General features: G+C 48.5%; 1 protein-coding gene across 5 annotated transcripts in view; it reads left to right on the top strand.

Moving 5' to 3' along the window:
• Positions 1-26,786, top strand: part of Msi2 (musashi RNA binding protein 2) — a 245,157-nt gene extending 218,371 nt beyond the window's left edge. Inside the window, exons 6-10 of one of the 5 annotated variants that reach the window (XM_036195662.1) lie at positions 776-799; positions 2,182-2,244; positions 17,890-18,044; positions 19,783-19,855; positions 22,216-26,786. In XM_036195662.1, the coding sequence (XP_036051555.1) occupies positions 776-799; positions 2,182-2,244; positions 17,890-18,044; positions 19,783-19,824 (284 nt within the window). In that variant the 3' untranslated portion in view covers positions 19,825-19,855; positions 22,216-26,786. Of the gene's footprint in view, positions 1-775; positions 800-2,181; positions 2,245-5,494; positions 5,545-17,835; positions 18,045-19,782; positions 19,856-22,215 lie in introns of those variants that run through there. The other 4 variants (XM_036195660.1, XM_036195663.1, XM_036195661.1 and 1 more) reach the window with 4 other exon arrangements.
• The last annotated feature ends 258 nt before the right edge of the window (positions 26,787-27,044 follow it).

Genomic DNA, 27,044 nt, shown 5'->3' with positions numbered 1-27,044 from the left:
AGAGATTTGATGACAATACTCCCATTATACTGGCTCACTCCCAGACATTAGGAAGAACTGACAGACAGAGGTGGCCATGCCGGAGCTGCAGCCTGCACACAGAGTGGCTCCCTCTGCAGCCGCCTCTGGTAAATCCTTCTCTTAGTTCACATCCACGGCTAAGGAAACTTCCATCCCTGGAAGAGTATTCCATCTCCAGCAGAAGCCCTTATCTGAGCCGAAGGATAATGGATTTCCGTTTTTGTCAAGAGTTTTGTTTTGTTTTTTAATTAATTCTCTCTCTTTCTCTCAGACTTCTTGTCCAAACTGCTTAACTCTAGAAAATAGACCTTTTGTTAACAAATCTTGCAGACCATAATCCCTTCCTCCAGCCAACCTCTTCTGATGCTCCCTAGGAAACCTCCTCTGTTGTGTCTGGGGTAAGCAAGCACCCAGGAGTAGTAGTAACCTTTCTCTCCTGCTGCTTCTTCCTCCCTAGCGTCCCCTGAGCCCTGCTCCGGGCCTGTAGCAGGAGGCTGGGTGGACAGAGGTTGGGACAAGGAGAAATAACCTGACTTCTTCCTTATTTTCCTTCAGCGCTTTCCACCAGCACCATCTTCAGAAATCTAGAGCCTGCGTGGAAGAGCTGGGGAGAGGACTAGGTGGGGAGTCCCATCCCAGGCTCCCTCTGGGAAGGGAGCGGCAAGGTCTTCATGGGTGCTGGGAGACTCATTCCCAGCCTGGGAGAACCGTGTACAATTATTTCACCTGGATCTTTCTTTTTCCCCTTCAACAGCCCTATTACCATATTTAAATGCAAGTATGTCTCCTTTTCATTGGCATTTTAAGTAGCTTAGCGTGACCTCTCTAGAGTAGCTCTTTCCCTTTTGAACGTCTCGCCCTCCGTAGAACCATGTAGCTCAGACCATAGTCTTAGTCTAGTGAGCTTCTAGTTCGCTCTGTGTGGGGGATGCTCCTCCTTTCTTTGCTCCCTCTGCTTCCGGTGCATGTCTTCTTCCCTTGTCCTGTCGAAGTGCCTCATCAGGCAGGCTCCGTGGCTAAAGTCAAGCAGCTCTTTTGGGGGGCTGTTTGGTGGGTTTGCAGGGGCTTCTGGTGCATCACTTAAAAAAAAAAATGGCCCTGGAAGTGGGTCTTGGGATCAGGCTGCAAACGTCTACCCAGGAGCCACAGATATTTGTCTTTATATATGTGGAAGTATGTCTGTGTATGCTCCAGTGCGTGACTCGTGTGTCAACTTAGCAGCCAGAGAAGCCTAGGAAAGAGGAAGGACTCAGTCACCTCTTCTCTAATGTGGACTTTTTTCGGCCACATACTTGGCCTCAGCTTCCTTCCTGCCTGGCCTACCTTTGCTAGACAGTGCGAGCCTTAACCAAAAAGGATCCCTGGGCAGGGGTGGGAGGCACTCTGAGCTGGCTTCATCTGAGGGTGGCCTCATATACTGGAGTCATATCTAAGTTCCCTGTTACTGCCATGAAATGGGATGGGATATAGTCTGTGGTAGTTCACGTATCTGGCATATGCGAAGCCCTGGGTTCCATCCCCAGCACCACAGAGTAATATTGTAATAATACAACTCTGGGAAGATTGAAACACTGAGCGGGATCATGAAGAACCACAGGGATCACCCCAGATAGAGTCCCTCAGCCCTCTGATATCCAGCCCATGTATGTACTCACCTGGGAACACCCAAACGATTCGCCCTCAGGCCTGGGGCCATGGCACTGCTGACAGGAAGCTTTGACCAATCTAGAGCTCAAATGAGAACCTTTGGAGAACTTTCGGGAGTGAAGCCATCTCTAGGCCATGGCACCTTTTCTGTGAAGAAGCCAGCCCCAGGTCCTTCCTGATTTGGAGCTCCAGCTGACCCCACCACCAGGATCCCTGTAAGAAGTAGCAGGCCAGGCCTGGGGCATCATCAAATGTCAGTGCAGAGACCTCAGCTCAACTCTCAGAAGACATAAGTCCTCCTCATAATTAGTTATTGCTGTATGCTTCCTAGAATGCACTTCTGGAATGACCAGTGTGTGGGATTCAAACATCTAAAGATATTGTATCTTCCAGAAGCCTGAGAGCCCCTGATCTGTATCCCTCAATGCTGTCTGTGAAGCCCTCCCCAGCTGTCTTTTGTGTGACCGAGGATCCTCTGTGGATCCTTCTGACTCCATTCCTCCATCTCTCCAGGCTTCCCAGCAGCGGCTTATGGACCAGTGGCAGCGGCGGCAGTGGCGGCGGCTAGAGGATCAGGTAGGAAGGTGTGCGGGGCAGGCGGTTCCCAGGCATGCCTCGTGTGCAGGGGAAGGTAAAAGCCCTGCCAATCTGTGTGGCTGCGTCTGTCCAGCACCCCCCTCACCACAGCCCAGGGGAGGGGGTGGGGACAGGGAGGTGCCATGAAGGCCCAGCCACCCAAGCCTGTTCCCACAGGAGTCCGTCACAGTCGAGACTGCAAACGCCAGGCAGAATTATGCTCCCATTAACGAAGAGAAACTGCCTTTCCCTTTGGCTTTGGACCATCCCGTCTCCAAGCCCAGGTTTTGGGCATTTTGGTCACTTCCGTCCTTGGCTTTGGCAGGTTCAGAAGGTTCCCTTCCTTGGGCTCTGACCTGGCCAAAGAGGTAACTAGGTAGGCTTTCTCTCCAGCCACGGCTGGCAAGATGGCCTTAAACTCCCAGAGCCCTTGAAGCCAGATGTGAACCACCCACTCCTTGAGGTCAGGAAAGGAGTGAAGCTGCTGTAGCCTGACTCCCTGTTGCCCCAGACTCTTCTAAGTCAGGCAGCCACCAAAGAAAGTGGAGCTTTCTCTCCCATGACCTTATCCCAGCCTTTTAAAAGGTCTGGAAGCCTCCAGTGGCAAGGGAGGTGCAGCCAGAACTGGGGTGTGTCACCCCACCGTGAGTGCCACAGGCTTCCTGCCACGCACCAGGCACCCCTGCTGACAGCTGCTATCTCCACCCCATTCCTCCCTCCTGAGCAGTTTGCCCCGCCTCGTCACCCCACCCCACAAGCAGGGTGCACTGGAGCACTGATTTAACACATCTAGGCTCTGAAGAGAGTGGGCAGGATGGGGTGCTGGTGAAGGTACCAGGAAGTGGAGCATTAAAAGCCCAGAGGGCAAATGCCAAAAACTCAAACTGGCGCAGTGAGGCTCATTAGAAAACGTCAGAGAAAATCCGTTCCATGCAAACTGGCGCTGCCTCTGAGCTACAAAGGATCCTCTCCCCCAAGAGACCCACTGGAGTTTTGGGAATTAATTGAGGGTGGGGGGCTACCGAGGGGCAGTTTGCCAGAGAGCTGGTGATTGGCATGCAGGCTGGGAAGTCCACATAGCTGGTCATTCTCAACTTCCATCCACTCGAGTCTCTAAAGGTACCACCTTGCCCTCTGGCCAGTGTCCCTTGGTGTCCCCTACTCCCTGCCCTAGGAAGGTGCACAGTGGCATTGTGTCTTCCTGTTTCTGGTTTGGGGGATTTTAACTTGAGTGTTTTGGGGGAATGAAAAAAAGAAGCCTCCTTCCTACCTGTGCCTGGGAGGGGAGACAGATCAAAAGAACAGTCTTGAAATTTGTGAGTGTTGTTTGTTTTCTCTGTTCAGTTTCTTTCTTTTGATAACTTTTGGATTATGAAACTAAACTTTAACCCGAAATTAACCCTGCCTCTCTCCCCACCCCACCCCGTTCCCTTGACTTCATGGCAAGTTTAAAGGGCAGTATGGGATTCTTTGCGAGTCTGAGAGCCGTCTCCCAGTCTGTGCCCCCTTCTGCCACCCCCTGCCCATGTACAGACCCCCCCCTCCTCCCAGAGCCAGGCGGGAGCCCCACTCACCCACCCCTCTAACTCCTAACCCTCAAGATCATCTCCAACCACACATTTTGTTTCCAGGATCAGTGGTGTTTTCTTTGTAGCCATTTCCATCGGGAGCCAAAATCTCCCACAGGGCCATCAAGGTCATGCTCATCACCGCACTGTTAGTGAATCGTATTCAGGAGTACGCTCCCCAAGCCCCTGCCCACCCCAGCCTGGGTTAGCGCAAGCAGTAAATCCTCGGCTTGAGGTACCCACCCAAGGGGAAACCCCTATTACTGCCTAGTGGCTGTAGGCTTGGGCTGTGCCCACTGTAGAGAGAACATGGTCTGATCTGCTCATGGAGACTACAAACCCAGCCCAGAGCCCCACATTTGGACTTGGACCAAGGCTGTAAAGTTGAGGAAGGAAACTGCCTTTTTCTCTTAACACATGTTGGCCTGTCATCTTCTTCCCTCAAGAAGATGACATGAGCTCTGAGCCTGGAAGGTTGGTCAGTTAAGTGGCCCTTCATTGGCAAACACTCTGCTGTGAACTGAGAAAGGCCACCCATCAATGCATGCACTACACCAGGCCCAACAGGATTCCCAGGCACTGATGACCCCAGATTTCCCTGTACCAGCTCCTCGAAGCTCGCCCCCCCCCCCCCCCAGCTCTTCCCCCCCCCCCAAAGCTAAGGATGCCCCCAGCCTCCTGAGCAAGCAGCCTGCATCAGGGGTCCTCACAAACTCGTTAGAATCCATTGATCACCTTCCTGGAGCCTGGTACCATGCCACACCTGACACGTAACTCCAGACTCCAGGAAATGTGGTCTCGGCGTCCAGGGATTCCTGGGCTTGGGTTAAGGGTTAGAAATCTTCTGGAAAGCAACATTTTTGTCATTATTTTATCCGGCCCTACCGTTTTAGTTTTCAGCCCTCTTTACCCCACCCCCTCATTTTGACTTCCTTTCCCACGTTGGGAAGCACCTGCTGAGGGCCATGGGGGGTGCGGGGGTGGGAGGCAGCTTGGCTCTTTCTCAGGGTGGCGACTCGTATCTGTCAGGGCTGTGGTATCGAGGCAGTCAAGGGGGAGGCCTTGAGCTTCTGCCTCAGCCTGTTTCTCTGGGCTAGCCTGCCTACCTTTTCTTACTTCCCCCAGAACCTGAGGTGAGCAGGGCACAGGTGTCCCAGCAGGGGTCCCTCTGCCGACTCCTAGATAACTTCACTATCAGTGGTCACTTTCCTTTCACGTTCACCTGGAAGTCTGAAACATCATCCTTTCTTGTGCTCAGTCAAGAGTTTGTTTATTTTGATCGTACTCATTCAGTCCCAGCGGCACCACCCCCCATCCCGTCCCATCCAAACATAAATCCGCTTTGACAATTGACCACCCCTTCCCCAGCCTGAGGAACACAGTACCAATTTTCAGGGTACTTTTATTTTGGGGGTGACCTAGTGGGTGGGTCCGTGTATTACTCTTAGAGCTTACAGAGCTGTCCCTGGTATCACCCACCTGCCCCTCCCCACCCTCAGGCCCTAGCCAGGACCCCTTACTGTACTTTATACTTGCCAGCTTTATTCCAATCTAGTGACATGAGCTCCTGATGGTGGTGGTGAGTGTGAGCAGTCATGTTTCTGTTGTCTTTTCTCTTGCTTGGTTGGGGCTGCGGTGAGAGAGTGTCTCTGAGGCATACTTTCCTGCCTCTCTTACACTAGGACCTGCACACCTCCTCTCAAACACTCTTCTGAGCACGCTCAGCGGGAAGGTTTGTCCACACCTATTAATCCTCTCTCAGTGTCCAGCTTCCTGTTAGTACCAGCTGGTTTGCATGTTTTGCTTGTTCAGATGAAACAGTTCAAGAAACAAACTCATATCCAACTCTCGAGAAATGTCTTTTTTTTTTGTACACTTTCGTTTTTTTATTTATTTTTTATCAGTTACAACTCCAAAACACCTGTTGTCTAGTAAAACATTTCCCACCTCCCTTGCCTGTTCTTAGATTGTATGTATCTGTGGGACTGAACTAAATGCATGCACTGTAGTAGACGTCCTGGTAGCTGTAGCTGTAGTTGTAGAACATGCATTGTTGAGTTGATATTACAGGGTCTGTCTCCGAAGGCGCGGCCCAACACCGCCGTCTCAAGGATAGCCTGGGGACCAGGAAAGAGAAGGGGTTCCATGTTTTCAATGTTGCCAAGGGGCTTGGATCCATGTTCTCGCCATCAGCCACCACCACCTCTCCTCACGATCCCCACTCTCCCAGTCTAGACCTGGGTCACACCCCCCCCTCAGCTCTAGCCTCCCCAACCAAGACCAAGTTCACCATAGCAGAAACGAGTGGAGCCAGAGTTGGAAGGAGTCATCCAGTTCTTCCGAGTTCGTATCTTCCCCACACCGTTCTTGACCAAAGCAACAGATCTTTTCTTGTTTTGTTTGGTTTTTTAAGGCCATCGGCCAGGCTTCTCTAAGCTCAGCCTCTTCTTGAGCCCTTCAGGGACACAGGTCCCTATGAGAAAGTCAGCCTGTGTCATCTGCTCCTCCTGTGGGTAGTGTGAGGTAAGGTGTGGTAGGGTGTGCATTTAGCCCTGGTTGATGCTGACATTGACTCTTAGGGGTGGTGATGACAAAAGGGGCCAGTGGGTGAGTGATGGCCCAGCATCCCTTGAGTGATAGTGACTGACATGGCTTCACAGGGAAGAGAGAAGTGTGATGAGCCTGGGACAGCCGAAGAAGAGACCACCCAGTGCCCCTTAGGTCTCCCTAGAAAGGTTTTCTGAAGGAGACCTTTGTTTTCCACTTTGAGCATGTGTGGTCAACCATCTTTGGACACACCATCTTGAGGCGTATGTAACTAGCCATAAGGGAGTACCAGAGACCTCAGAGCTTTTGTCCCTAACTTTCATAAGAAGGGAGGATAGTACTTACTACCCAGAACCTACATGGCAGGTGAAGGTGTGTGACGGCTCTGACCAAACCCTACAGTCTGACAAGGGCATGGGCAGAACCTGTAGGATATAGGTTATCTACCACGGGATACAGAATTCAGGAAAAAGTCACAGAGTCCATAACATCTTCAGAAGGCTGTGTCATGATAGAACGAAATTGAAGCCTCATGGGGGAAAGAAGCCGCAATGCTCTGGCAGATTAGAACACATAGGAACTGAGCATGCGCCAGGCCAGACAGAATGAGGACACCAAGGCTCCAGGTGGAAAAAATCAGGAGGAGCAAGGTCTCCCTGGGGACAGGGGAGGTAGGCAGAAGAAAATGGCTGAGACTAAGCTTTAGTGCTGCTGCAGATGCAAACTGACGTGGGCCTAGGCAGTAAGGGCAGCAAGTGGGAACAGAAACCAGAGAGCAAAACCCCAGGCTACTGACCTGCAGCCTACAGCCTGCAAAACAAAAGGAGGTTCTGTTCCTGTAGTCTGGAGCCCTTAGAGCTCCATCCCAGAAGGCAGGTGGGCAGACCAGCATGCCTGTCGCAGGACTCTGCGGCCTCTCCTGGACCAGAGGAGGAGATGAGGGCCCAAGAAACTGGCATAGACATCCCAGGCCTCCTGAAATGGCTCTGGCTCTCCGCTGCCACCTTTGTGAAAGCGTCTCAAAGCCCTCCTCCCATGCCGGAGGACATCCTGAAGCCTCGGGCCAGAGGGCATAAGCAGTAATCTTGTGGCTTTCGGGAGAGTCCCTGTTTCTCACAGTGTCGTCTCTAGCCTGATAATGACAACTTGCAACTTCATTTTAAAACAGGAAGGTGACCTGGGAGATGGGTTAGTGGGTAAAGTCACACAGGCATGAGGATCTGAGTTCAGATCTCTAGAACTCAGAAAAGCCAGATCTAGCAGCATGTGACAGCACGTACCTATAACCCCAGCATTAGGTGCACAGCCAGCCAGATTCTGGAGGCCCCTGGACAGCCAATCCAGCTAAAATGGCAAGCTCCAGGTTCAGTGAGAGACCCTGTCTCAAAAAATAAGGTGAAAAGCAATAAAGAAAAATACCTGACATCGACCTCTGGCCTCTGCATGCATGCACACACATGGGTAAGTAAGTGCACCCACACACATGCACACACACAGGTATGCACACATGCACACATACACACTTGTAAGCATACCTGCACACGTGCATACACTACATACACATTAAGAAAGGAAAATGGATCAGTGTGTGCCTTCCTCTCTGAAATAGCTTTCTGCACTTCTGTGGACAAGATCTGATGGTGGATGAGAAACGGGGGAACGCAGGACAGCTCTCTCTGCTTTCCTATCAACCTCCTTGCGTTAGCAGCAAACATCCTTGTGGGGGCTGTGGCTGTGTGGGGGAAAGTCATGGAGAGAGAGAGCCTCTCGTCAGGATACAGTCGTTTTGTTACTGTAATAGAATGAGTACGGTGGCCCAGAGAGACTAGGTATGGAAACTCGCTAGACTGACCTTACCCACAGGGCATCACTTCAGTGTTTGTCTCTCAGGCCCCCGGCCTGCATTCCAGAGAACACCTTATTTCCCAGCTTGTCATTAAAAGTTTCATTTCTGAGAGAGCCAGGACTTTAACCACACACTGGCAATGAGTTTTAAGTAACTTCACAGAATCTGTAATGATGTGCGCGGCTCCTGCCGCTGACCTCAGCTTCGTTCATCTTCCAAGGGCCTTTGGACCAGCCCTATGGAGGATACAGTACATCAGCTACGATCAATAATTTTGTAATGGAAATACCATGCACTTGATAAATCAACTCTAGAGCAATTAGTGACTAGCCTTAAAGTCCAGGCCAAAGTATAAGTTAATCCTGAAGTGAATGGAGTGAGGGACTATTAATGGTCTTTAAATCAGTGGAAGGGTTTTCAGTAGGTGGCATGTTCCTCTCCCTTCTCCGAGTAGCTTGGCCATTCATTGCTCATGTCCTCCAGAGGAGTGGCAGAGAGTGGCGTAGTTCTCCTGGGAACTCCACAAGTGAGAAGAGCATATTAGACAGGGCCCTAGAGACTGCTCCCACTGGCGGAGGTACTGAGGGGTGTGAGAATTCCTGAAAGGTGGCCACTCTCTCCTGTCTAAAGAAAGAGGTGGAGCTGAAGATGCAGCGCAGTTGGTAGTGTGCTTAGCCTAGCGTGTAAGAAGTCCTGGGTGTGATCCCCAGTGCTGTACACACCTAGCAGAATGGCACACACGCAAAGTCAGCCGATGATGCAATCTTAGTGTAGATGAGTAATTGCTGTGCAGTTAAAGACCAAAGAAAATAAAGGGCCCCTTTGCTTCTCGATGCTTATGAATATTAACAGGAAGGTCTCCCTTTTCCAGTTTGGGATACCATAGGGCAAGGGACAAGAAGAGTACTTTTGAGCAGCTGTGATTGGCTGTTGGGATTCGTTTGTCAGAGCTGCAGTGCAGTCCACTGCAGTGTGGCGTGGGAGGGTTCCTGCCACCATCTCAAAGTAGACACCTGCTGGAAAGTTGCCTTAAAGAAGGGTATCTTGGGCTGGGCAGTGGTGGTGCACGCTTTTAATCCCAGCACTCGGGAGGCAGAGCCAGGCGGATCTGTTTGAGTTCGAGGCCAGCCTGGGCTACCAAGTGAGTTCCAGGAAAGGCGCAAAGCTACACAGAGAAACCCTGTCTCAAAAAACCAAAAAAAGAAGGGTATCTTGTTAATGAGAAAATGTTAGCGACACCCCCCCCCAGCTTTAATAACACAGTAATAATAACAACAATTCATCAGTAGTTGCTCTCTTGATGTAAGCGAGCCAAGTGCTGTGTGCCAAATCCACACACCCTACCCCGCTTAATTCTGAGACCATAATGGGCGTCATCAGTCCCCTTCCCATTTTAAAGATTACATACTCTGCCTCCGGGGAGATAGTAGCTTGTTCTCAGCCACTTTCAGCACACGCTGCTGCGTTGGGCCGGTGTAGCAACTGCCTGAGCGAGGCTGCAACTTTCACTCAACAGAAAGGCGCAGCTGTTCCCACTTGATTCTGCCTCTCCTTAGGGGAGGCGATAACCCAAAATCATTTACAAGTGGTCTCGGGAGGCATGCTATGTTTTGGGGTTTTGTTTTGTTTTGTTTTGTTTTTGTTTTTGTTTTTGTTTTTGTTTGCACCTGTTTCTCCTGTGACAGCCTCACCGCCGTGGCTCTGCCTGGCTGTCCTTTGGCTGACATTTTGATCTGGTCCCTATGTCCATTCAGACCAATGTCAGACAAAGGAAACCCAGAAGAGGTGTGGTCCCACAAGGGGAGCCAGGCTGAACGGAATTATTGGAAGGGAACCTTTAGTTAAAATACGGCTGAAGGAAGTTAGTCACTGTCTGAGGTCATGGCCAGGCAGGCAGACTTCTCAGCTGGGAGGAGTCAGCATCCCCTCCCTTTGCCTTGCACAAACTGCGTCTGGAAAGTGGTTGGGAAACACAGCCCAGCCCTAGAGCAAGGAGACCATTGGCTGCCCAGTTGCTGGGGCTTTGCTGTGGGCCAATGGTGGAGAAAGGGGCGTGGCCACGGACGCGGCAGACTCCTTGCCCAATCTTCTTGCAGGGAGACTTGGGCACCAGGTACCATAGCAACTGCAAACAGGGGCTCATTTGTTTTGTAGATGAGTGATTACTACACAATTAAAGAAGGCTAAAAATAAATGGGCCCTTTGTTCCTGGCTACTTATTAATATTAATAAAGTGGTCTGGCCAGGTCTGTGGCAAACACTGAATGCAAGCTTGGGTGCCTGTGGTAGAGACTAGTGTGAGGAAAGCCGCCCAGCCCTGCTACCCGGCCACCTTCCTTCTCTTTCTGGAAGTTATTTCTATGTCTTGGAGAGGGTGGGCTTCCCTGGCCTTGGAGAGTGCGGCATTACAGATACACACAGCACCCAGGGTAACCTGGACTCTGAAAGTCAGTCAGGCCCAAACTGAGCCCCTCCCTCCCTGCCACGAGGGAACAGACCAGAAGCAGAGCAGCAAGCCCATGATTGGAAGAAACCCTTTGTCTTGTTCCCTGGCTTTGGTCTCAGAGTTTCTTTTTATTCCAGTACAGCAGCCTTTAAACCTTCCACTGAAGTCGCCCCTGAGATTTCAGGGGGGTGGAGGGGGTTCCCAGCCTCTCTTCCTGTTTGCCTGTCTTGAAGAGTAAACTCATTCTGACATGCTAGGGGTCACGCTGAGTTCATCACCTCCGTTCCCTAAGTCTTGACCTTCAAGGTTCAAACAGCTAAGAGGAAGCTGAGACCGCCCAGAGATGCAGCTGGGGAAAGAGATGCCTTGTGCGCGAGAAATCGCTCAGAAGATAAACCCACAGGAGAAAGGGCAGGCCATCAGACGACACGGTTCCAGGCGTGCATTCACCTCTACTAAATGAGGATTTCAGACTTACAGGTCCTAGTGGGTCGCCTCATCTCTATGTCTCCATGCTGCTGCTGTGCCCAGAGCTGCTGATCCTCTGTTCTAGGAAGCATAAGCAATGTAGATGACAGTGGCTTAAGGGTAGCATGCAGAGAAAGCCAGGGGCATCCCAGGGATAGGGGACTCAGTGTGGAGTGTGCTCTTGAGAACATTCGGCCCCCGGGTCCTGGATGCATGAAGGTGTGGCAGGCCTTGTGTTTACAGAGTTGGAATCACATTTTCAGTCCATCAGATTTCCAACCTTAAGAGTGCTTGGTGGGACCTTTTAGGGTCCCATGGTTCTGTTTTTGTGGGTGGCGTTCATTAATAGCAGAAGGCCCCGGGGCTAAGGGATATACATGGCTCAGTTGGTAAAGTGTGTGCTGTTGCAAGCAAGTGGACCTGAGTTCTGATCCCCAGTGCTCACGTAAAAGCCAGGCCCTGCTACGTCTGTAATCCCAACCCTGGGGAGGTAGAGATAGGTGGATCTCTCGAGCCGATTGGTCAGCCTGCTTAGCCAGATTGATGAGCTCCAAGTTCATTGAGAGACCCTGTCTCTACTAAGGTGGAGAGCATTAGAGGAAGACACTAGATTGGCCTCTGGCCTTCACAGGCAGGGACGGACGGACGGGGACACACACACACACACACACACACACACACACACACACACACACCACAAACTCAATAACAGAAGACCTGCTAATCACTGCTAATGAGCAAGTCAGCCTTAAGATTTGGGTCAGTGCAAGTCTGCTATATGCTAGAATCACCTGGGAGTTTTTGTAACTTCCCCACATTTTAGACCCATCGAATCAGAATCTGGCCAGGTGAGGCCCAGGCAAAGCCAGTATGTAACCAGAGTCTCAAGTCCCGCTTGGTTTTATAACTGCATAACATCCCTGACCATCACAGACACCCAGCAGGAGAGGTCACCAGGCTAGGTTTAGGGTTCCTGTGGGCTCAGAGCTCTTCTACTTACCAGGGCCAACAAGACCACCACCAAAGATAGCCTTAAGAGCTCTTTGTCTCTTTGTGGTGACTCTTCCCACCTCAGACCAGCCTGAGATTAGGAGCAAGCAATTTGGAGCAACAGTAAACAGGGAAGCATTCCCACTTCTAGACTAGCTGACAGATGGGGGCCCCTTGCTAAGGTCGGGGTTTGTTTGTTATTAAAGACCTAATTAGGAACATGAGAGGGAGCTGAATGGCCCCTCGCTTGGTTAATTAGTGACATGCCTGCGCCCGCTTTGAACTTCAAGGACACAGAGCTGTTAGTGCTTACATCAAAAATGGATTAAACTCCTGTGCCTTTCCAATCATTAAAGACAGGGCTGCTCAAGTGGAAAGCCTTTTGTACAGGTCCTCAAGGGACTGTGCCCTGGGCCCCCTCCTAACCCACCACCCACACCCTGCTGCTGGATCCCCTAGCACTAAGATACTATTAGATGCAATTGGGCCGTAAATGCCAATCGACCATAAGGCATCCCAGCTCCCCTCTGGGCCCAACAGAGTGGGATGGTCTTTGAAAGCTGAGATAGTCCTCTGGGGACCCCACTGTGTCCAGGCACTTTTGAAGGGGGCAGGAGTCCCAGTAAGGGCTCGGGCTTGGCCAGTACCCCCTCCCACTTACTGACTCCTAGCACTGACTGCATTTCTGGGTTTGCATTTCTTTGTTTTATAACACAGTGGAAGGTGCCCTAGTCCTCAGCAGAGATGGAGTCCCCTGTGTCTTGTTAGGCACCACTCAACATCGGGTGGCTCCCTGGCTAGTAAGAGAAATGTCTGTAACACCAAGCTATGATTCAAGGAGGAATACCTGAGTGTCGGGACTGAAATCACATGTACTTTCGAGTTAGAATGGGATGCAGTCCTAAGACCCTGGGTTCGCTCATCTGTTACACCAGGGTGATGGTGTCCATCTTAAAAGCTGTTTTGAGTGAGTGGCTTTCCCAGCCTGGCCCCTCTTGACTCCTTAGCCCTCACTAGTGGTACATTTCCTGCACTGCACTTCCTAACAGGCATGTGCTGGCACCTGATTCTGACATAGCTTTTTACTGCTGCTGATATACAATATTAGGCTGTCTTTAAGTCTGCAGTCCTGGCCCTGGATTTCATAATCCTTCGGTGTGTGTGTGTAGTACAGAAAAATGTATACTGGTCAGATAAGTATAAGACACAAAGGATCTCTGGCTGGGACAGGCTGGGATGTGACCTTCAGGATGAACATGGAGCAGCATAGCAGCAAGTGGGCGTGACGTAGGGGAAACCATACCGGTTTCTTCCTTGGTAAGTTAGGTAGAGGCGGTTCTCAGATCAGAACAGGCCAAGGGTACTCTCTCAACAGTGAACTGGAGTTGGCCTTGACTCACCAAACTGTTAAAGAGGAAGGGGCTGCTTCCAGTCTTGAGTTCTCTATTAATTTTGATCTCAGACCCTAGAGGGCCGGATGAGGACACGAAGTTCAGATGTTGGGTGGTTTTAATGCAGCATTTCCTGGGTGCTATGGCTACAAATGGATTTCCTTATCTGCTGCTACTTTTGTATTCTAACCACTGTTAGACAGTATAGCAATACCTGGACTTCCATGTCTTTTCCTAGACCTATAGGAAGGCTATTGTGATTTACATCACCTCCCCACTCCCCAGGATTAATTCCACTCCTGGCCCAGCCCTTCCTGACCACAGGTAAGCTCAGCCACATACAAGATGGCAGCCCACTGGCTCACTTAGAAGTACTCAGAAGGCTGCCTGGAAAGCTCTGGCCTAGCATCCCCAGGTAAGGGTCCGCTTTCCCAGTATAGGTTGCTGGTCCGCTTCTGCTCCCATCTCTGAGATGAGATAAGAGGGCTTCATTGGGTCAGCCATCCAGGCATCTTCTTGAGCATAAAGAAGCTTTTCATGTAATGTAAAATGCCTCCAACTCTGATTCAAATACATTCCTCTTGCTTTACTATCCTCCTGAGGCATGGCAGGTGTCCCAGCTTTTCTTCGGGTCCAGGTTGATTAAATACACCAAATAGAAGGATTGGACCCTTTTGTAAATCACCTTCAGATTTGTATGGCCAGTGGATTGCATTTTTCTCTGTTGGATTTGGCTAAGTATGCATACGGTACCTATGCTGGGCTCTGCATATACCCGATAAGTCATGCAGCATTTTCTCCTTTTCATTCTCATAGCAGCCTGGTGACTCGGACTGAATAAGGGACACGCTACTCATGTGTTACAGATGAGGATGTGGGCTGGGCCAGGGCACACAGGTGTCAGGGAAGGGCCAGGGTCAGACTCAGGTCTTCTGACTCCAAGTCCAGTGTTCCCTCTCTCTCCATTACGCCTGCCTCCCGAGGGTACTGCCTGGACTGGGAAAGCAGCTTACAGGAACTGTGCCTCGCAGAGCTTGGAGTAAGAGAGTCCTCAGATGCCCCTGTGGCCAGGCAGGCAGCTAATACACAGTATGTGGAACTGTACTCATTTCCAGGATAAAAGTCAAGTCTTTTGTCCCAGCTACCTTCCGGCTGGCTGGCGGCTAGCGGGAACAGCACCAAGGGTCTGTCTCTGTCCCTTCCTGAGGAGTGTTCATGATAAGGCCTGCGGACCTTTATCCTGCCGTCTGGAATGTGGCTCTGCCACAGGAGACACAGTTGTTGACTGAGGAGCTTAAAGAGACATCTCTCCTCTGTGGCCAAACCAATAAGGCCCGAGATTCTACTGTCCCTGGAGAAGGGGACCAGCCCAGAACTAGGTACCTACTGTCTGCCTGCGGTACTTCTGGTGAGAACCCAGCCGAGTCGTCCACCCTTCACTGGGGCTTGGGCTGAGCAAGAGCATAATAATGGAACCGGGAGTGGTGGTAAGCCACGTTCTAAGATAGTGCCTTTCTTTCCATAGTCCTGTTAGTGTCATTTGATGAAGTATGATTGAGTAGGAAGGAGTACTGTAGGCCTAAGGTGAGCTCGCTGTGAAATTCCCTTCAGACCACCTCAGACACCAGGCATCCAGGTGCTCATGGAACCAGAAAAGTTGCCGTGGGTGGGGAGAATACCCACAGCCCTCCTGCCTTCTAAGCCTGCCACAGAGGGGTCTCTGGGCAGCATTCATCGTGGGCACGCCGCCTCTTGTTTTTCTCTGGCTGGATTAGTTCTCCAGATGGCTCCCTGCCTTCTCCATCCCGTCTAGTATCTTCCTGGAAATACATCCTACCAGAGGAGGAAGAAGCTGAAAAATCTCCATCTTCCACTTGCAAATTTGCCCAACCCTGTGCCCCGCCCCACCCTTACCCTAAGTCAAAGCAAGCTAGTTCCTTCCTCTGGCAAGGGAGGGAGGTGGTGCCCAGGCCAGCCAAGAGCCACTGTCTAGCTCTCTACATTTGCTGAGCCCAGAATGAAAAGGTATAGTCCACCAAGATGGCGCCACCTTTTGGATCTCTCAGCTGGATATTTGCCTCCTTGAGCAAAAAGGGCCAAATGCTATCTGCGAGTTTAATCTTCTTTACTCAAAAATCCCGCTGTCCCGATTGTCTGCCAGTACATTTGCAAATAAGCTATTCACTTGCTTTAAGCCTCTTTACCCCGCCCCTTCCCCCTTAACCCACTTGCTCGGTCGTCTTATTAATTTCTGGGCCAGTGCTTCAGAGAGGCTCAGCCTGCCCAAGGGCATCCAGAGGCAGCAGTATCCATCCTTCTCTGCTGAGGTGGGAGCCAGGCCCAGCTTGGTTGGGTCCACCTTGGATCTTGTATTCCTTTCTCAAGTGCAGTATCATGAATCTCCTCTCACTCCTATGACAAGTGCATGGGGGGAGGGGTCGATCCACTTACATGTTCTTCAAAGCCACAAGAGAAGGTCATCCAGCTACAGATCCCCAGGTGAGAGGGACTCCACTCTTGACTTCAGATACTCTTTTTGTGGTGGAAAGCAGTTGTGTCAGGGCAGGGGAGAGATGCCACAGGAGTTAGGAAGGGGGGTGAGCCTTCTAAAGCTGAAGACAAGGGAGTATCCATCACTCAGTCTTGGTTTCTTCAAAACATGCTAGCTACGGTCTAGCAGCTGCGGGCCTCACGCACCTTGGAAGTTTGAAAACCAGTAAGAACTTACTTTTGCCATGTAAATGGTTTGGGGTTTTGTTTTGTTTTGGAGAGGATGTTTTTGTTTTTTAAGACAGGCTCTCAATGTGTAGCCTTTGCTGGCCTAGAACTTGCTATGTAGACCAGGCTGGCCTGAACTAATAGAAATCCCACCTGCCTCTGCCTCCTAAGTGTTGGCATTAAAGGCATGTGCCACCACCCAAGGCCTATGATGGAAATTTTTTTAAAACAGAAAATAGAGTTGACTCTACTAAGAGGGTGTAAAGCTGAGCTAGAATCCACCTGTTTGACAGGCTGGGTCCCTCCAACACGGCACAGTAGGAAGGTGTGACAGGGTTAAGGATAGGCCAAGATGAAGCCTAAGGTGATGTCACCTTTGGTCACCCCTCCCCCAGACACAGTGCTCAGTCTCTGGCTGTGTGGGTCTCCCTCTGTAGCCAAGGTGTATTCTAAGCTTTATTTCTCCCAATCTGGAGTTTCTACCTGAGATAATGTAACCACAATGCACTGCGGTCGGGCGCTTAGCTGTCAGCTGGTTTGGTTAGTATGCTCTGCATTCATACTTCTTTGTCTTTTTTTTTTTTTTAACCAAAGGAAAAAACGTTTAAGTCCCTCCCTCCCTTTCCTTCTCCTGCAGGAGGTGAGTGTGTGGGTGTCCTGTTAGGACCATTGGCTCCACCCCAGCCTTAGCCTACCTTCAGGTCACCATTCCCACCCCATCCCCTCCCTCCATCCCCTGCTCTGCACCCCAAAAGAGGACTCTGCCGCCATCATTCCTGTTACGTTAAGATGCCCGAACTTTCCATGACATGCCATCCTCTGACCACTTCAATATTGCCGACTTTCATGCAGGGTATAAATGGAAGGGGTGGGGAGGGAGGGAGTAGCCAGTAAGAGGGGGGAGGGGTGCAGAATAGAGACCTTTTTATGTCTTTCAAAAAAGAAAGAAAGAAAGAAAGAAAGAAAAACCACACACATACAAATTCGTCATTTAATGGATCCAAAAACGAAAAGAAATGAAATATATATACACACACTCAAAAAAAAAAGGTGAATCTAAAAATCCCTCTCCCAAAGATTTTTTTGTTTTCAAGGACACAAAATTGCTTTTGTTTCCTGTCATGTTTTAATATCAATATTAACACAATGTGTAGTCTAAAACTAGTTCCTTTGTAGTTTGCATGGGATGTGAATGCTGTCTCAACGTGCCCAAATCTAGAAGACTGCATGAGCGTCAATTCAGATGTGAAAAAAAAGTCTCTCTCTCTCTCTCTCTCTCTCTCTCTCTCTCTCTCTCTCTCCATATATATCTCTATTTCTATTGTGATAACTTGATAGGCAGTGAAGCACCTCCGGTTGGTTGCCATACTGTGTTGAATGATCGTTTTTTTGGTTTTTTGTTTTTTGTTTTCTTCTATCTATTTCTGGAGCTCCAAGCTTCTTAGTGGTTAGCCTGGGCTGAGTCTTCTTGAGTCCCTGCTGATGTTTCCGCATGGCCTTGGTTGAGTGTTAGAAGTTGGACCTCAGCTGTTTTTTTTTCCTTGAGTGTTTGGCTTGTGATGGTCGGTGCATGCCTGGCTTCTGGCCTCATACCCAGCTCTATTCTCTGCACACCAGTCCTGAATACCTACAGTGCTCAACCGAATTTTGGCGCGCCCGCTTCCCCGGCAGGCTCCAACCCGGCGCGGCCCGGAGGCTTCCCGGGGGCCAACAGCCCAGGACCTGTCGCCGATCTCTACGGCCCTGCCAGCCAGGACTCCGGAGTGGGGAATTACATGAGCGCAGCCAGCCCCCAGCCTGGCTCAGGCTTCGGCCACGGCATAGCTGTAAGTATCTACCTCGCTGCCTTCCTGCCTCCTCCTTCCTTGCCAACTCCACACAGCCCTAGGGAGGAAAGTCCAGGGTTAAGGGCAGAGGAAGAGACAGGGTGGTCCCCATCAACAGCAAGCCAGCTGAAGCTCCCATCTGCTGGCCCAGCCGTGTAATCTAAGGTGTCTGGACAGCTCTCTTCACCGCTCCATCACCTTTGACCTTTGCAACCTTGAACCACTCATACAACTCATGGCTGTGGCCACAAAGTAAGAATAGGACCCCCCAAAAAAAAAGAAAAAAGAAAAAAAAAACAACTGGGTGAGAATGAGCAGCTAGACTAAATCATGTTGTTCTGGCATGTGGTAAGTCTTCATGCCATCCCCTCACCTCAGTGGGCAGGACCCCTGCCTGCTGTCCATTTTGGTGGCAGTAGTCCTGGAAGGTGGTAGGGGAGAAGTTCCCTCCCAGGCCATTCCTTTGCGAATGTTTCTTACAGTTTCCAGGTTCCAAGTAAGTTCCCATTTTCGCTCTTTAGCTGCAGCACCCCCAAAGGCCAGATGCATTTGATATCTGTAATGCTCTGTGGTTCTTTAATCTGACTAATCCAGGCAATGGAAATTTGCTTAAGAGATTTGCATGCTGTTCTCAGATTGTATTGTTCTTTTCCTTCCTGGTGTGTGAGCATGAATGTGCCTGAGCCCACTTGCTGGCAGCCCCCTCCATTTTTGGAAATAGAAAACGGTCCAGTCTCTGCCCTAGCCAGCCTCATTCTTTTGGAGGCAGTTTGATTTTGAGTGGGGACGGAGGGCGGGGTGTGCTGTCCCAGGTTACATCCTGCGTCAGATTCTGTATCTGAGAGAAAGCAGGCAAACTGTCTTGGGGACTATAATGGGGAGACCAAAGCCATTGTGAGAGCCTGGGAAGACCAAGGCAACTTCATTCAAGCCTCCTGGCATTGGAAGAATACATACACACACACACACACACACACACACACACACAGGCATTGGAAGAATATACACACAGAGACACACACACACAGGCAAACTCTATCCTATACATTCTCACACAGACACAGATATTCACATACTTGCGCATGTCAGCCAACCCTGGCCTGTGCTTCCTGAGTCCTCATCCATTCTGCTCCAAAGCCAGTATTACTTGAATCAGTAGCTTGATGAGTCTAATCCCCTTGGATCAACTGTAGTACCAAATCCAGAACATTGCTATTCAGCCCAGAGCTGCATCAATTTGGGAGCCTGTCCATCAGCGCTCAGAACACGACTCATTTCCATTTTCAGCAGCTAGAAACACACACCCTGTTTGTTCTTGAAAACCTGGGTCTTGGGACCTTCACGCTGTGATGTTATTTCTGAAATAATCACAGGCCATCACTGTTGATCAGCACCGACATTTCTTCCCTCAACTGAATCTCTGGAGATTGAGGACAGAGATCCTTCTATTTGCCTGTGGGATTCATGGTCACTGTGGGCATTGTTTGGGGTTTGAACCCCTCAGAGGCTGGCTCTCGGTTTCCCTGGGAAGCATGCAAGCTTGGGTCGGGGAGTGAAAGGGCAGGAAGGGAAGAAGCTGACGGTGTCACCCTGATTCCTCACGGCACAGTGTCTCAGAATTACATATTCATGCTGGCAGCCACAGACTGAACTCCTAGAGATGATCCCCTTTCCCAGAGTACGACGATCTGTTCCCATGTATAGCGCACTGATGACCTTAACAATTGTGCAATTTTAGGGCCCTTTGATTGCAACGGCCTTTACAAATGGATACCACTGAACAGGGGCTTCCGTTGCCGTCTCACTCTGAGGTATTACCGTCTCCGCCATGCGTCTCCGCCCTGCCTGTGTGTCCGTACACATATGTGCCCTGCTCATACGTGTACACACATGCCCATCTCATCACGTCACATCTCTCTCTTCTCTCTCTCTGGACCCCTTTCCAAGGAAGTGGGCACAGAGAATCCAATCTCTTAGTCTCTCATTTCTTCCTCTAGCTTTGAATCATGACCCTCATCTGCCTCCCCCCCCCCTCTCCTGCTCATCTGATTTGGTTCTTTGGGCTCCATTTCTGTATCTTCCTCACCCTCATCTTTTCCTTTCTTGACTGTGGGAAACTGGAAGGCGATCTCATATTGTGCCCGTTCCAGGGAGATGGAGGCGGGTAAATTGGTCTAGTGCCAGCCCCAGGGCCAGGGGATGGGGAGCAGGGCCATTCTCAAAGTCCTGTGAACTGACCCTGTGGGTTTCTGGGGCTCAGCCAATGGGGTTTATGCAGCCAAACGGTCTGACTCCATCTTTTAGAGAAAAGAAAACATTTTTTTTTTTTTTTTGCCAGTTAACTGTGGAGTAATTATCAAGATTACCACACGAAAAGCAAATTAAACTAACAGCATCACCTGCCTAACGTGAATTTGGATCCCTGCCAGTTTCTTAACCTTTTAAACTAGCTCAAGTTAATTAAACATTTTTAAATCACTTTGATGGAAATACAGAGGTGGTGGGACAAGAGAGCAGGTAACAAGCAAGCCTCCTACCACCTTCTCCTCCTCCAAAAACAAGTATCTGCCATGCTTGGGAAGAGCACCAGGCGGAGGGCTGACATCCTCATGGAAGCCCAAGGTCTGTCTTGTGTTGGCATATAAGCTGGAGGCTGGAAAGGCAGATAATGTGTCTCTCCAGAAGAGGGGAAGGTGATGGCTGAGGCCTTGGAATACGTCCTGCTTGGAAAATCCCATTAGCTCTTCACTCTTGGAGCCAGGGCAGGAGGGGTGTGGGGGAGACAGCTCTGGGTTTGTCCTCTCTGGTGGAGAGGAGTTGGGGAATTGCTCCCAGCCCTGAGGCCACCGAGGCTGGGTGGATGGGGACCATTTGAGAAACCCTGTTGAGTTGAACTCTACAAACCCTCTAGATTCCTCCTATGTCGCTGCCCAACTAACTCCACTGCCTTTCTTAACCAAATAAACCCTGTGTATGAATTTCCCATTCCTGACCTCCATTGCCCCACCACCACCACTGGCAGAGCCAGAATCCACTAACAGTCTAAAGAGAGCTATGCACTAATAATTAAGCTGGGTTTGGGGGCTTGGGGACGGTGAGGTTCCTCTGAGAGGGTGGAGAGGGCCAAGAACTCTTGAGGGCTGAAGATGGCTTCAACTATCAAAGAAAGAGGGACTGAGAGAGTGTCTAGGCACAGCATGTCCCCCGGAGGCCAGGCACTGAAGCTGCCAGTGTCCACTCCTCACCCACAGTCCCACCTCCTTGTAAGGCTGCTCTGACCTTACTGTAGGGAAGGTAGAGGCCGGCCCCAGTCTATAAGGATGAAGTAGCCAGGAAAGCAGCAGTTTAAAGCCACCCTACCAGTCAGGCCACACGATTGCATAGCAGCTGTGAGAATCAAGGCAGGCACATCATTTGTCTCCCACAGAAGTGACCCTCTGACATTTAATACCACCCAAAGAAGAGCCCAGGCCCGCAGGCAGTCCAGGATAACCCGGTCAGCAAGCCTGAATCCTGGGCCTGTTTTGGTTTTCCTGAACCAGAACTGGTTATTTGGTTTGGGGATTTTGTTTTGTGTTGTCGTTGTTGTTTTAAGTTTTTGCTTTTTTAAGTAGTTACATCAATCCCTTAGTATATAATCTCTTAGTACAAATTCACGTTTTCAGACAATGGTAGTTTTTGTTTGTTTGGTTGTTTTTGTTTTGCTGCTTTTGTTTGTTTGTTTGTTGTTTTTGGGGTTTGTGTGTGTGTGTGTGTGTGTGTGTTGTTTTTGTTTTTGTTTTTCAAGACCGGGTTTCTCTGTGTAACAGCTCTGACTGTCCTGGAACTCACTCTGTAGACCAGGCTGGCCTCGAACTCACAGAGATCCGCCTGCCTCTGCCTCCCAAGTGCTTCCCACCATGAACTCCAGAACTTCCCAGCCCCATGTCAGACCTGTCTGTCCCCTTCCCAGCATCAGGCATGGCTTAGATACCTGGTTTTACCAAGCTGGGAAGTCAGCCATCAGCCATTTCCACTCACACACACACACACACACAGAGTCATACAATCTAGTCCTTTGACAGCTGTAGTTGAGAGCGTGGAATGAATCATATGTGTGCCTAATATTCTCCTTCTCTCCCTCCCTGCTCTCCGTTCTCTTCGGGACACGCCTGGCCTCCCTGCCCTGCAGAGCATACCTGGATGTCCAGGCAAGACTGGGCGAAGTTTCTGAGTGGCCCTTTGTTTAGGTGATGTCCTCAGACCTGGACCCTCGCCGGCCTCACTCCTCACCCCACCACAGTGGCACACTTTGGATTGAGGGTTGACTACGTTTCATCTCACCACCCTGCTGTAATATAAGACGACAGCTTTTAAACGTGTATATAACCCATGGTTTTGGTTTGGTTCTTCTCTTTGTTTTTCTTGGTGGCCTCCCTCCCCTTCTGCCCTCCCCCTTCTCCTTTGAAATCTCCCTGAATCACGTTTGGTAGTGATATTTGACCTAGTCTGGTGTCACCATAGCTTAGTATCTAGTTCAAAGCTAACCATAGTATACTTGTTATATATTAAGGAGTTTCCTTTTTTCTTTAAAAAGAGTTTTGTTTTGTTTTGTTGTTTTGGTTCTGTTCTCACTTATAAAGGATGCTGAGATGGCGATGTTACTCTCCATTTTGGGTACCAATTCTGAGACTGTAAGAATTTTCATCTGGGACTTTAGCACACACTGAAGCAAAGTTGTGATGTGCGGAGCGGGAGGTGGGCATAGACTCTCTGTTGCGTTGTAGAAGTGACATGCAGTTGGCTGCCTAACAGACTCAAGCAGTTCATTTTTGTGACGTCTCTTTGTTAACCTAAGTCTATTTTCGGCAATAAGGTAAGGACGGCCATGTTTTGAGGGTCCTCCTTTTCTATGAGTGCTTTTCTTTTTCTGTTCAAAGAGGTCATATTATAAGGTTTTTTGAAATTGTGAATTCTAAAAAACAAAAAACAAACAAAAAAATGTTGTAAATATAATTCCATTAACTACATAGAAACTATTAAGAAAGAGAATCAAAAATATTTTTGTGGGGGAGTTGCTCCCAGGCAGTTAGGTGCCCTGGAAGAACGGAGGGGAGGGAACCTTGACAAAGCCGGTACTAAAACACAAGAGAGCCCAGCTGCCTGGGCCACCCGGGATTCCACTCTAGCGTCTCTGTTGGTGTGGTAGACCTAAGAACCGCATTAGCACCCTGCCAGCCTAGCAACCCCTCTGTGCACAGCCTCGATGTTATGGTCTAGCTAGATTTTTATTTAAAATATGAAGAACTGCTTTTCCCAAGACGTTTTTTAAAGGAAAAAAAAGCTACAATTTTACTATTTAACATATTTAAAGTTTCAAAGCACACCTGTTTTGGCTTAGGGGAGGGGCAGGGGAGGGACATTCTTTTTCAGTCTTAATTTTTAAATATCTGATCATTTTATATTGTCCAATCATTTCAGCACCTCCAAAGGTCCCCAGCGTACTCTGCCTCTCTCCTCACCCTGTCCCCAATCCTGCCCCCAGAGAAGGGGGCCCATGGGCCAGGAGTGGATAGGCCTGCATGAATATACCCTTTCTCCATTCACTTTCTATTTACAAATTAGGGAAGCAACCTTTCAGTTTATATATATATAATTTTTTTTGATACCTCAGTGCTGCAAGTATCATCAGAGAGGCTATGGAAGAGTTTTGTGTTTTTTTTTTTAATTTATTGTAGATGTAAACAGAATTTTAAAAATAAAAAGTATAAACATCACTGCACTGTGACTGGGGGGAAAAACTGACAGTTTCCTGTTTGCACATGTTTGACATTTGGCTGTTATAATATATGGTCCTCAGTTGGGGAAAGACATTAGGATGAAGGATATTTTTTAATTTAACGTTTTTTTAAATACTGGTAATAGGTCGGCAACAGCAACTATAGACGTACAGCTCAGTAGGTGGAATTAAAGCATATTGTAGTGTGGATATATATTTTTTTCTTTTTTAAAATGTGATATTGACATTTTATTAATATTTTTTAAATTGTTACGTTTATAAATTTGGTACTTAAGGCACAGCCAGTATGAGACACTGAATGCGACATTTATTATAAAGAACTGCTGCACTCCTATTTTTATAAATTTTACTAACAAATAGACTAACACAGACATTCACAGACATGGTAGCGCAAAAGCATCTTCCAACAAAGTCTCCAGAAAGCTAATTCAGGATGAAAGTAAAGACACCTGCTTCTGTTCTAATTAAATGCAACTTAGAAAAAAAAGAAAGAAAGAAAATCATGCTCTTTGTTTTTAAAATAAAATGCTGGGTTGTTTGGGAAGGTTTTGGATTTGGGATGGTTTTTTGTTGATGTTGTTGTTGTTGTTGTTGTTATTGTTTTTAAGTTTCCAAACAACTAAACCAAGTAAAATGCTGGATGCTTTTAAAACATGAAACTCGTTCAAGTCATCAAATAACAAAATAGAAGTTTTATTTTAAAAGACATCAACAAAGAGAAAGAGAGCGACACTAAATTCCCAGCAGTTCAGTGTCTAGCTGGGGGATTAATTCCTCCTTTTCCGTGTTGGTGATGTCCTGTCCCCCAGCCCCTGTCCATTTCTCCACATCCCCATCACCTCATAGTAACTCTTGGTTGACCATCCTTTGTTAATAATGTATAATATGGCTATCTTGTAAGCGTGTTGTCTTGGCACTAGTGTAGTGACTTTGGTTCTCCTCTTTCTTCTAGTACATATTGATAGGTATAACGTAATTAAGGTTTAAAAAAAATTAGACATAGTTATTCAGATTTAGGACCAGTAAGGATAGAACTTTCCTTATTTATGAAAAGAAAAAAAATGCTAATAATTTGGGGGCAGTTTTTTCCTTTTTTTTCCGAGTTCAAATTTAATTTTATTTTTGCTGATTTGATGTGGTTTCAACTAACCCAAGGTCTCACAATGTTCAAATGCCGGCAGACTCGACGGCATTTTGTAGGTCCCCGCCCCCCCTCTCTGTGAAGGGGTGTGCCATACTACCTTAAATGCAAACACTAGATATGCAAAACTGGATTTTTTTAATTTATTTTTTAAAAGAGGGAGGCGTGGTATATTAAAATGATTTTACTAAGAGAAAAAATATTTTTTTAAGGATGCTCAGAAGAAATTGATAATCTGTGTGAATATGTTTTAGATGTTTATATACATTTTGAAGAGACCCAGTAGCCCATAGCACAAATTTTGTGAACATCTGATATGTTTTCAAGTGGCTACCTAGGTTAAGGTTCACATTAGTTCCCCCCCTCATCTAGAACTCCATCTTAAACAATTTTTGTAAATTCTTTTAACACTGATGTCCATCCCTGTCTTTGTTTCAGTTAAGCTCAATAGCGAATATGGGGATCTGCTATCACCTTCCCTTGGGGAGAAACTCTCTTAGCTAATGGCACCTCTGTGGCATTATCAAATAACCACCAGGGGATTCTCTGGCTTCCAGATCCATCTGCCTGAGACCCCAAGCTCCTCTCCTCCCAAGAGGGGGGATGGAGTGGCAGTGACTCCTGGTCCTCTTCCTACTTCAGCCTGGATGTGGAACTGGTGGAGATGACCAAGCCTGGGTCTCCTCCCCAGGAGCCTCTGCGTGTGTGGTTTGTGGCCTTCCGCATACCCATTGGGAAAACCAAACAGCCTCACACTCTGTCCCCATCGCTCATTGGCTTGATTCAAACGAAGCCCCAAAAGGCCTTTGCGGTTTTTTGGTTTTTTGGGTTTTTTTTTTTTTTAATCCCTCATAACCATTCTCTTAATTTGAACTTGTAGCTTGGGCTTTAAGGTAGCATGGCTCGATTGTTGTCAACTTAGTGTCTCAATGCACGGCAATTCACAGCCAGTGAATGTTACACACATCTTGCTAGACTAGTATAAAAATCATTGGGTAATTGTGGGTTCTAATGACCTGAAAGGTGTTCAGTTTTGTTTGGGGGGGTGTTTTTCTTTGGGGGGGGTTGTTTTTCTCGTTTTTTTTTTCATTTGAGAATTTTGGGGAGAAAGTCTGTTTCGGTTCCGACTAGAAAAACAAAAGCTATCTTGAGCATTTGTGGAAACTCGGGCTAGGGACTTTTCGCCTCCACCACCACCACCACCACCACCACCACCACCACCACCACCACCACCACCACCACCACTACCACCACACTGCTTCATTCTGCCATTCACTCACTGCAGCATCTTCGAGAATAAAGCAATATAGTTTACTACACTTGTTTTTATTGAAGGTCAGCCATGCTTTCTGTGTTATATTGCATATGAAATTGTTTACAAAAGAAACACTAACTCATACTTCTCTCCATCAGTTGGAAGTGACCCACAGGGGCAGAGGGAACTTGGAGGGCAGGTGAGGGAGGGGAGAGGGGTTTTGCTTTTTGTTGTTTTTTTTTGTTTTGTTTTGTTTTGTTTGTTTTATTGGCTTTGTTTTTCTTCCTGATTGTGCTTTACTAAGCAGATCCTCCAAGGAAGGCAGAAGTCAGCCAGGCAGAGAGAGGCGAGAGAGGGGCAGGCTGCGGGTGAGCACATTGAACAGACACACTGGGAAGCCCCCCACCCTCAGCTAGAGCAGAAAACAAATGTCACCTGAGCCCAGTCCTGGGCACAGACACTACACAAGGCAGCGCTGGAAGTGAAGCAATACTTTAATCCTGTCTAAGTTTGTTCTCTTCGGTTCTTTCTTTTTTTTTTTTCTTCACCCAAAAAAAAAAAAAAAAAGGTAAACTAAAATACAAAAACAAGCAAGCAGACAAACAAAAAAAAAAAAAAAAAATGAATAAAACCCACTCCTCTTGGGGAAACAACCATAATTCAAACGCGGCTATTTAACAATCAGAAGGTATTGTCTCGGGTAGGATTTCATTTCCGGGAGGCAGGGCACAAGGGGGGAGGGGAGTGGACTAAGAGACAGTTCCAGAGCCTCCGTGGAAGGCTCCTACTGCTGTATTCTGTACATACTGTACCACCCTGTGTGGA

Source organism: Onychomys torridus, chromosome 8 (genome assembly GCF_903995425.1).
Source record: "Onychomys torridus chromosome 8, mOncTor1.1, whole genome shotgun sequence".
Lineage (NCBI taxonomy): Eukaryota > Metazoa > Chordata > Mammalia > Rodentia > Cricetidae > Onychomys > Onychomys torridus.
This window is presented reverse-complemented; position numbering and strand designations above follow the sequence as displayed.